At 49.1% G+C, this 10,458-nt stretch overlaps 2 protein-coding genes across 2 annotated transcripts; one reads left to right on the forward strand and one right to left on the reverse strand.

Moving 5' to 3' along the window:
• Window positions 1-1,048: 1,048 nt before the first annotated feature.
• On the reverse strand, window positions 1,049-3,825 carry BDW47DRAFT_7287 (putative C6 transcription factor RosA-like). The gene is made up of 4 exons (XM_024819701.1): window positions 3,031-3,825; window positions 2,670-2,972; window positions 2,391-2,618; window positions 1,049-2,341 (listed from the first exon to the last, which is right to left on the reverse strand). Exons 1-4 carry the CDS (start codon window positions 3,138-3,140, stop codon window positions 1,252-1,254), a joined length of 1,731 nt encoding a protein of 576 aa, XP_024667177.1. The 5' UTR covers window positions 3,141-3,825; the 3' UTR covers window positions 1,049-1,251.
• Window positions 3,826-4,871: 1,046 nt separating this feature from the next.
• Window positions 4,872-5,422, forward strand: BDW47DRAFT_114503 (uncharacterized protein). The gene has a single exon (XM_024814670.1). It carries the CDS (start codon window positions 4,898-4,900, stop codon window positions 5,060-5,062), a length of 165 nt encoding a protein of 54 aa, XP_024667178.1. The 5' UTR covers window positions 4,872-4,897; the 3' UTR covers window positions 5,063-5,422.
• The last annotated feature ends 5,036 nt before the right edge of the window (window positions 5,423-10,458 follow it).

A 10,458-nucleotide genomic window follows, 5' to 3' on the forward strand; every position in this document is an offset into this window, starting at 1 on the left:
TGGCGATGTTAGTTCAGCTACTCCGTACTGGAGTTGACTCGGGGAGAAGGACGGGGGAATGGGCACAAGCTAAGTTAGTCAATGCTAACCCAGTGTAGTACTATACTACGAGATCGTATACGATCTGTATATGTGAGGGAGATTACTCCTACCTATATTTAACATCCATCCCTGCTTTTCGGGTTCTTGCTTGTTTGGCTTGCTTGGCTTTGTGGTTTATCCGAGGGTATGGCATTGGTTGAGTTGTTATTTTGGTCGGATCGTCAAATCATAATAGTAATGAGTGTACGATGGACGGATATACTACACATACCAAGTCTATCTACTTCCAGTAACTTCGGATTCCGTACTTGAAGGTCCTACCTAAATAGTCAATTATACATGAAACCCGAGTCCAAACACCCTTCATCCAGCCTAACTACCTAACAAACGACCCTCCCCTCTTCCCTGTAAGGATAAAAAAAAACACGTTGATCATCATGCAATCCGAGCTTCTGACAACGACCCCCTCCCCTTCCCCTCCGTCATCCCCCCCTCATCCCCACATGGTCACCTCCTGCATGGGCTACTCAAGATAGTGCTATGTACATACCGGTTTGTTTGAGGTCTATTAATAGATCGGGTTAATCAAACTTTATCATTTCCCCTACAACAGTACTAGACTAAACTAGGCAGTTGGCACCTGCGTCGATCGCTAAAGATCGATTCCGCTAGATAAATCAAGACTGGTTTGGTCAGATTTTAGAGCTGTTTTATCACTCTTGATGATGATCATGATAATAATAGTAATAATAATAGAAGGAAAAGTAGTAAATCAAGATGATGAAATGAGTTTTTGATTTAGCGCTAATTGGTATCAAACCGTGGCGGTTTCTCCGCAATACAACTCGCTCTAGCATAGCAAAATGAAAACCAAGAATAGAAGAAGAAAAAAAAAATGAACTCCACATCTCGTAACTGGTTCCGTAGCGAGCGTCCTGTATGCAATATCCCGTAGCTGATCGATCAATCAATGAGAAAAAAAAAAAAAAAAAAAAAAAAAAGGTATAGCGCATGCCTGCTGGTCAAATACAAAGTGGGGAGATAAACCAAAGTGGAGAAAGAAATCAACAGAGAAAGAATCATGGAGAAAAGTGGCCCGCCTTTCTAATCGCCCATTATCAAACAAAATATCAAACACACAAACAATCCAAAAACGTTGGTTCCGTGACCAATCGTAGGTATAGGTGTATAAAAAGTATATCATATCAATCACACAGGGATAGTGCCGGTCCAGCACGGCTCGGCACTGCTATACCCCCCGACGATAGCTTGCGGTTCGCCGTAGAGGCCGAGGTTCAGCCCCAGGGTGTTGTCCACCCGGGCGAGGCTTTCGCAGGCTAGGTCGGCGCTGAATGGGGGTGGGAATGATGGCGAGTGCTGGAGGGAGCCGGCGTGGCTGGAGTCGGAAAAGTCCTCGTGGGGGTCGGAGAGAAGGCGGGGGGAGGGCGGGTAGAGAGGCTGGCAGGCTGGAGCGGTCACGTACGTGGCGGAAACGTCAAAGGGCGAGCTCGCGACGCTCACGGCCGGTGGGGATTGGAGGGGTGGTGTGTATGGTGGGTAGGTGGCGGAGGTTGAGGAGGGCGAGGACGAGGATGCGAGGCGGTAGTCGTGGTAGTGGTATGGGCTGGGTGGGGGAGGAGGAGAGTAATGGTCGATCGAGGTGCGTGGCGACCAGTGGATGCGGGTTTTGTAGTTTGCGACGATATGGCGGGGAAGCTCGAGGATGGCTGCTGCGAGCTGCAGCTCGGCGTTGTAGGGGTCGGCGGTGCTGGTGGTGAGGACTATGCGGTAGATTTCTTCGATCGGGGCAACGGAGAGCGGCCCCAAGTAGGCGCCTCCAAGGTCGGGAAACAGACTGTCCAGCGCGACTCCCACGCCGAAAAACTGAGCGAGGATGGCCAGGGCTGGGAAGTCTGCCTCACCACCGCGCAGCATCGCAGGCGGCAGCCAGAAAAGCCACCGACGCAGCGGCTGCATCCGCTCAAACGCTTGCTGGGGTGTCTGCGAGACCAGGTCTCGGCGGAAGTGACGGACGAACTCGACGAGTTCCGCGATTCGGCGGTAGTGTTCGTGGTTGTGGGCGACTCGATCCTGGATATTTTGGAGGGTCAGGACGGTCTGATCAAGACTGGTCAGGTCTTCATCCTGGAACTGGTATCCTGACATCCCGGGGGTGTTGGTGCACCCCAGGTACCGCTGGTTCTCCAGGAAGAGAGCCAGCTCGGACTCATCTTTCCAGGCGGGATGCATGGAGTCCAGAATGGTTGTAAGACCCTGCTGCAGCGAAGCCCAGCTTTGCCTGTGCCTGGTTAGTACCGTTGACATGGTGTCATTCGTAGAGCACTCACCACTCTGACGCTTGCCAGGAGAGGAGAATGGAGGCAGCCAGGATGGCATCGCAATTCTCCCGCGAAAAGGCTCCAATCGCCTTGTGTAGTCCTTGAATAGCAACACCTCTGTGATGGTAGGCCAGCTGCTTGGTCTCCTTATTTTGCGTGATCCACGCGAGATGGGAAGCCGACAGAGTGAGGATCGAGCTCATCACGAAGTCGTATGACAAGGCGAGGGACAGGAAACTGTGAAAAGTCAGTACCATTTCTCTCGTCAAAGCGCGCTCAACAACTCACATTGGCATCTTCGGGGCCCAAACCGTGCATCCACTCAAGCCCCGCCGGTGCAAATCAATAGATAAACCGATGATATGGTGAATGAGTCGAAGATCAGTTCGCGACAGCCTGCTCCACGCATTGCGCGGGAAGTGCATCAACTCGGGGAAGGGTGGAATCCCCGTGAGCTGCCAATTCTTGATCTCCATCTCGATTTCGGCGGACATAAGAAGGTCAGGAACTTTGCGGACCGGATGCGATTCGCCCTGCACTGCGGTCACATCCATGTAATCGCAGCGACAGTTGTGTTTGGTGCAGTTCCGGCTGGAGGATGTCAGCCATTTCCATCAGTGCAATGACCATGAACGGTGGGGTTGTCTACCATTGGGGGAAGTTTTCGTCGCAACGAATGTGTCTTCTCTTACACGTGCGGCAACCAAAGCGCGACTTGGTGTGGCTCTTGCGAGGAGGGCCACCGCCAGGACCAGCCATGTTGTCTGAAGGGAGGGGAGGGGAGTAGAAGGAGTGAAGGTAGGTTTGAGGATGTCCAAGTCGACCACGCTACTTCGTGCAAAATAGGTATCGACAGAGGGAAGCAACGAGTTGTTCGATGGGTATAAGGATAGAAGAAGACAGATGAGGTGGGAGGATAGAGGGATATATAATGACGAGGATGGGAACCGAGAGAGCGGGTCAGGTCAGGTCAGGTCAGGCCAAGCCAGGGTATATGAGATAGTTCGGAGGACCAGCCTAGGGCGTGACAGAATGCAGACTCCAAAAATAACCTCGAGCCGCAGGGCCCCAGGATGTGGAGGGCGGGAGGAGGAAGGACGGACAGATAGGCACGTGGAGAATACGAGAAAACGGTAAGGAACAGAGATTGGGGGAGCAAGTAGGGGATTTATTTTTGATGTGGATCTTCAGAGAGCACGGAGGAAAACGAGGTGGAGGAGATCGAGGTCAGAGATATAGATAATAATAGAAAAGAAACAGCGGTAGTGAGATTTCAGCTGAACGGTGATGGGAGATAAGATGGAGAGAAGGAGGGAAATAGCCAGAGAGAGAGGGGGTCCCACTGTGGTTAAAAACCGCGAGACTAAGAGTTATCGTAGAGGAAAGGTTGAGGAGAAGATTATCATGATGATAATATTAACAAGAAAGACTTTGTAGGGTTAGGGGGGAGAAAAAGAAGATGTAAGAAGATTAAAATAAACCAGGAGGGGCGGAAAACAAATCAAATAATATAACCAAAATAAATCAGTCAAAAGAAAAGAGAAGAGAGGAGAAGAAAATAATAAAATCAAATCAAATCAAACAAACCCGTAAGAAAAGACGGGATAATAATCAAAAAGAAAAAAAAAAAAGGAAGTTCAGGACTAGTCAGCCTGGGGAAAGGTCAGTCAGTCAGAGAGAGTCGTAGAAATCGACCAGGCAGTCCAACGCCACGGTCCAACCAGTCAGATGTTGATCTCTGGAATGCACTAGGTAGGAGGAGGTGGAAGTCCTCCGAAGGTAGGTAGGGAGGAGAACCAAGGTTAGGAAGAGGACAAAGGAGGAATAGAGGAGGAGGAGGAGGTGCAGGAAGACCGAGCAGTAGCGGGATTGGGTATAGTCTCAGGAACTAAAGTCTGGCTAGAACGATGAGTAGATGCGTAGCGTGGATGTAATGAAGGAGAAGATCAGAGGAGAAAACAACCGTCCAAGTAGTGGAGGGTGGAGAAAATGCAGAGGATCATGACTTTGAGCCTCCTCAATAACATTCTATGAATATTAATACAATATGATATTATCTGGTCTGAATGCGGGCTAATCTAGTCTGCATGCCTCACTTGTCTGTATCATTTCATTTGCTATTGATATTATATTTCTGATATTCCTGATATGTTATGATACTGATGATGAGTAGGTATGTTTGCCCAAGATTTGCCCAGCATATTCAAGTGATCAGGCTGGACCGTACAGAAGTTCAGATCATGGAGATCATTCAGTAAAAGTACTTACTTCTTCAATCGATGTGATACCTACAGCTACCAAATCCTGAGACTAGAATGACTCCCCGTCCTCAGCTGGACCAGGGCTACTCCAGACGGACCAGTTCCATCCGTCCCAAGCCCCACACAGAACCCAGTGCTCGTCCCCAGTTGGAGGACAGTCATCCCTCCTACAAGTTAGGCCACATGGAAGCACCACCACCAGACAAACCGGGTCGTACTAATTCCTACACTTTCCCTCTCTGGTGAGAAAGTGTCATGGTACCCAGGGTGCTAAGGCCACCGGGCTACCAAAATACAAAACAATCCACAATAAGAACGATGTGGATGATGATGATGACGATGACGATAACAATGCTAATAATAAGAAAAACGGGAGAATCTGACAGGGTCAGCCAAGAAAGACCCTTTTCCAGCCTCTAGCCCATCAAAGGTTATTCTGGAGCAGTCGTCCATGGGGATCCCATCCGTCCCCCCGGGTGGTTTAGATTCACACCGGGATCCAGGATGGTCTTCTGATTGACTAGTTGGAAACCTTAGTCACATCTGAGACCAACAATCCAGTGCTTTGTCCATCTGGTTGATGGGGAAATTCCCAATCCCAAGGATGCTCCAAAGTTAAAATAAAGGTCCATCAAAGGATACATCGATTCACCGTTCTGGTCGCCGTTCTGGAACCAAAACACACAAAGCTCCCTCTGTCGCCTCCCCCTCACTGGCGGTGGCGGCTGGACCCCAGATCGACAGGTAACCAGACAACAGTGCAGACACAGGGGTGTGACGGACCATTGACAGAGGGCACCTGTATGTAGGAGTCATTCTAGGGTCAGGGTCCGCGGAGATCGTAACCATCCTTTTCTCAAGAGACTGGAAGTGAGAGATCCACAACGACTTCTCCTTCTGTGGAGGGAAAGGAATGGACTGAGGAACAAGATCTCTTCCCCCCTCTCGGGAATAGTGTGTTTTCGGCCGGGGACTTTGATTGCCAAGCTAACGGGACATTTTTTTTTTGTTTTTTGTTTTTTTTTTTTTGTTTTCTAGTCCACCCGCTCGTGCTTCGCTTACTCCCACTGTCCCTTACTAGTCAAGTTATTTGCTGCGTGTAATTAGGCCCTTGGAGGGTTATGATGACACATTGCATGACAGCCAATAGTCAGATAGGGCTCTTCTGCCCTTTTAGGAGAGAAAGGAGAGACACCTCAGAAGAGGACAGAAAAAAGAAAGAAAGAAAGAAACAGAACACAACAAAAGAGCAAATTACCGGCGAGGAAAAACAAACCCTAAGACGACAGGCCCGAACGCGACACCAAACGCGAAAAGGAAAAAGGAGGAAAAGGCTAAAAAAAAAAAAAGAAAAAGGAAGAGGAAGAAAATGAGAAGCCATTCATTTGTCTGTCTTGGGAAGGGGCTCGATGATCCCAGCTAGGCCGCCATGCTTATTGTTCCGCGGTATCAGTCTAACAAACCCTTCTGCTGAATCTACCTACCTAGTAGGAAGGTATTGAACAACCAGGCATAAGGTACGGAGAAGACTGTACATATCTTGTTAGTGTCTCACGCCCTTCGCTTGACAAGGGGGATGAGCATGGGCATGGGCATGGGCATGGGCATGACGCTTTACATGCTTCAATCAACAGTCCCATCCATCCATCTCCCTTGATTACTAGGATCCCATTGGCCACGCGATCCTTCTCGTCCGTGAACAAATCCCAGATGCCCCTGAAATTGCTTTTTCTTTTTCCTTTTTTCTCTTGGAGTGAATCAATCCACATTTCCCGTTGGAATTGTCCTCCTATCCCCCCCATTCTCAACCCGTCATAGTCATATATTGACCCACTAGTCAGTTGCCTACTAACTCCGAACCGAATCGTCTGGGATTAAGTTTCCCAAGAGGCGGTCGATGGTTGCTGCCTCGGGCGGATCGGGCGCACCAGCACCAGTCTAATGGAAACCTACTTATTACCTACCTCACCTTACTTCCGCGGGTGGGTAAGTTCCCCCCCATCAATGCGCCGTTTCTATCCGACGGTGGAAAGCTGTTTGCTATCTTTGTGCCGCGGCTCAATGAATGCCAAGTCGTCCGTCCTCCACCACAACGAAGTCATGCTCCTTCTGGGGGAAATTATACCCTCGTGACGCGCATGATCACTACTTACTTACTTTTCCAGCAACCACAAGCTCAAAGCAGGAAGAACAACCGAACACTTCCACCAGAATCAGCCCAAAGGGCGATAGCTACGATGCGGCTTCGACAGGTTTGGACAAGGCGCGTTCTGTGATTCGTCACTTTGGTGCCCGGGTCGATGCCAAGTGTCTGTTTTGGGTATTCCGCACTCTCGTTCATTCCTTGGACTCAGTATTTCTTTGGATAGCATACAAAAAATGGGTGAAATGGTACTGTACTATATATAGTTAATATAGAATAGATAGTTCTCCGTTCGCATGGCTACACTACCGATCTCTGTGTAACAGCGTGCGGACCATGTTTAGTTCTCGTTTGTGCTACTGCTCAGTATTCTGTGGTATTTCTCGAGAAAAGAAGCCAAGGGAAAAGAAGCCAAGCCGCCAAGACAAACAACACATTTCCACACGCAGAAAAGAGTATAGGCCAGGGTCATGGCGGCCTGCGCGAGGATGTAATTATAGTAGGACTAGTCTGTTTACAGTTTAGCCTCTCAAATCAAGGCAAATCATCTTGAGGGGTCCCGAATCATGGACGCGGCTGGTTGAATAAATAAATAAATAAAAAGAAGGAAGGGGAAAGAAAAAAAAAAAAAAAGAGAGGGAAAAGATGGAGAAGAGCAACCATGGTTGGTCCAAGTCTGGACTTGAGTCTTTCTGCCTTTTTGGAGTAATGCTTGCGGCTGACGGGGCAAAGTCAACAAACACCCGGTGTCAAACCAGGTTTGAAGGTTGATTTATTAGTAAGAGAAATGAAAATCAACTCTTCGACATCCTTGCCTGTTGTAAAGAACGCTACTAGTCGAAGATGGACTAGGCCTCCATGATGGATGATGGATAGATTCAAAGGTGACACAACGGCAGTCATGCCCTCTCGGCAAGAGAAAACGACGGTGGGTAGTTGGAGACAGTAACACCGGTTTCAGCCGTCGATGCAAGATCCAGACTCCGTGTTACAGCATCCCAGGCGGTCGGATGAAACACGTCCTGGACATCCATGGTGTTGTTCGCTTATTTTGATCGAAATCGGATATGACCCGGGGGTCCTGGCATGATATACGTCTTGTTTCTTGTCAGATGGGGTTCAACAAGTAAGTTTTCGAGTAGTGACAGACAACGTTGTGGATACCTCACCGGTCAACTGAGACGTTTGCCCACAAGTCTGACTACAGAGAGAGTTAAGGTAGGTGATGATTGGCGGATCCAAGTCTCAATCAAGGTTGAGGGGAGATTGCCTGGAAGCCTTCCGTCGGGTCGACGCTTGTTGACCCGGCGAGGGAGAGAGCTTGAAGAACATGATGGCCAATTGAGGGGGGATCTCCGACCATGGTTCTTCGGACGAGGCTGAGCACGTCCCAAGATTTGGCTTGACAATGCTATGCCTCCACCGGTACCAACACAGTCAAATCCATCAACCATCGACCATCAACTGTCGTCTGACTTGAGAGTATGACATGGACTCATCCTGCATGGTCAAGACCACGGTTGCATGGATTGGTCGCACAAGATATCATGCCACGTTTTTCAGAAGAATCCTAGTACTGATGGATATAATCAGAATAATCATGGGAAGGCGTGGACGTCCCCAGATCAAACCGCCATGTGATCACCATGGCTGGGGATCCTTGTCCGTAACTATTGAAAAGTTAAATTCGAGAATCTCCACTGGGAAGTCTGGGTGGAATGTCGGTTCGAGGGATCAACACTGTCTTGTCTTGTCTTGTCTTTATTTCTGTCCTGTCTTTGTTTCTGTCCATTCTGTCATTTCCGTCCATGACATTCTTTCGGCGTGAATCTGCAATCTGATCGGGTTCCCCGAAATTAGCTTGAATCAGGTTAATCAGACGGGATGACTACTTCACCATAGTGACCACCAAGCAAGGCTATCCTAGGTATTCCCAAGTAAAGCCGAGAGTCCACCATAACCCCCGGCGTCATCCCCATTCCAGTAAAAAGAACGACGGCAATTCCCGACCCGCAAATCCACCCCAAAAACCCACCCCGGTGTCCAACCACTGGCTCACCACCCTTCTCCACATCCGACCAGTCATGATCGGTGGAGGCAAAACCGGAGATCGACCCAATGAAGGCCCCTGGTCTGGTGCCCTCTCAGCGAATGATTCTTCAACCCGGGGACCACGCCTACTTAGACTCGCGAGATGGCACCTAATCTGGCTAGAGGGGTCGCTCGCTGGGTCACCGCTGATTGTCCGCTGTTGGACCTTGGGATTGGTTCGTTGGCGATTAGCTCTGACTATCTGTCCCCGTCAGGCTAAAGTTGGTTTGGGGATTATCAACTTTAATTTCATCCAGCTCCTGGCCGATGTCTGTTCGTTGTTACCAAATAGGTTTAAGATGCTCTCCTGAGATCGGAATGAAATCCCCGAATCTGTTGACAGATTGATAGCGATAGATATGGCGACAGTCCGACTCGACTTGTCAGGCTTCTGTATCCCGACCGTTACACATGCCAGGTCGCCATGTGGGCTGACAGTCGCCGACCTCCACGATTGTTTCCCCGTCATCCTCGATGAAGAGGTAATCAGCACAGGCCATCTGTCGAAACACCACCACGACGCTCCCTTCCCTTTACAGGGACAGCCCAGATACCAGCACAATAATAATCTTCAACGATAGCCACGTCAGAACCCAATCCGTGTTAGTGTCCTGGGCTAGTTCGGTCGGGAGGCAAGAGGAAGTGTATTGAAATTGAGATGCCCAGTAGAATGGCGGCTGACAGGCTCATCCAGAGAGTTTTTCCCTTCCTTCCTTTTGTTTCTTACCCCATTTCCCCCTTTTGGACGAGTAATTAGATGCCCTCCCGTAGACTTACGGTTCGCCCGACATGGACTCCAGCCTCCTGTAGGTATAGAGCCAGGAAGATTCCGGCCCACCAGCTCCAACAGAACCAGTCCCGATCGAGAATTAAGCTCTGCCCAATCAATGACACATCCGCGGGCAAATGGTCAACCCAGAATCGATGTGTCGCTGTATCACGTTTTTTTGGCGACCCAGCATTCTGTTAAGCAGTCGTGCCTCGAGTGCGGTGTGGGAATCTGCAAGGGCTGATTGGAATGGAATGGTTTGAGTCACTGGGATGTAATCCTATCAGAGGCGACGACGGGGTTACCTTTTCCGTCGACGACATGTTTTGGTCAGCATGTGCGAGGCAAGGCAAATGACTGGTACGACACCTCCTAAGTTGTCCTGGGTGGTTGAAGGGAGGTTGCAGCTTCAATGGGGGACCATCCTCCACGCGGTTCTCTGGGCCAGGACAGCCACATCTAGTCATCTGCTACCTGCACTTCTAGATTGCTATGCTGTTACATTTGAGGGCTTCAATTCAGACCCGCTGTCAAAGTCAAACTCAAACTTAACTCAGAGGAAGTATGTGGACAAAGATTGATCATACTCAATTCTTATTTCCCTATTTTTTTTTTTTTTTTTTTTTTTTTGGCTCATTATCGTTATCATTTTGTTCTATTTCTTTGTATATTGATGTTCTCCAATCGAGAAAATATTAAACCATACCTATAATGAACGACATAATAAAATCAAATCGAAACATCCATCTATCACAAAATTAGTATGAAACGGTCCGTCCTCTCAACTAGTTTGGTCCCCCCCCCCCCCCCCCC

The sequence above is a fragment of the Aspergillus candidus genome (assembly GCF_002847045.1).
Source record: "Aspergillus candidus strain CBS 102.13 unplaced genomic scaffold BDW47scaffold_108, whole genome shotgun sequence".
In the NCBI taxonomy this organism is placed as follows: Eukaryota; Fungi; Ascomycota; class Eurotiomycetes; order Eurotiales; family Aspergillaceae; genus Aspergillus; species Aspergillus candidus.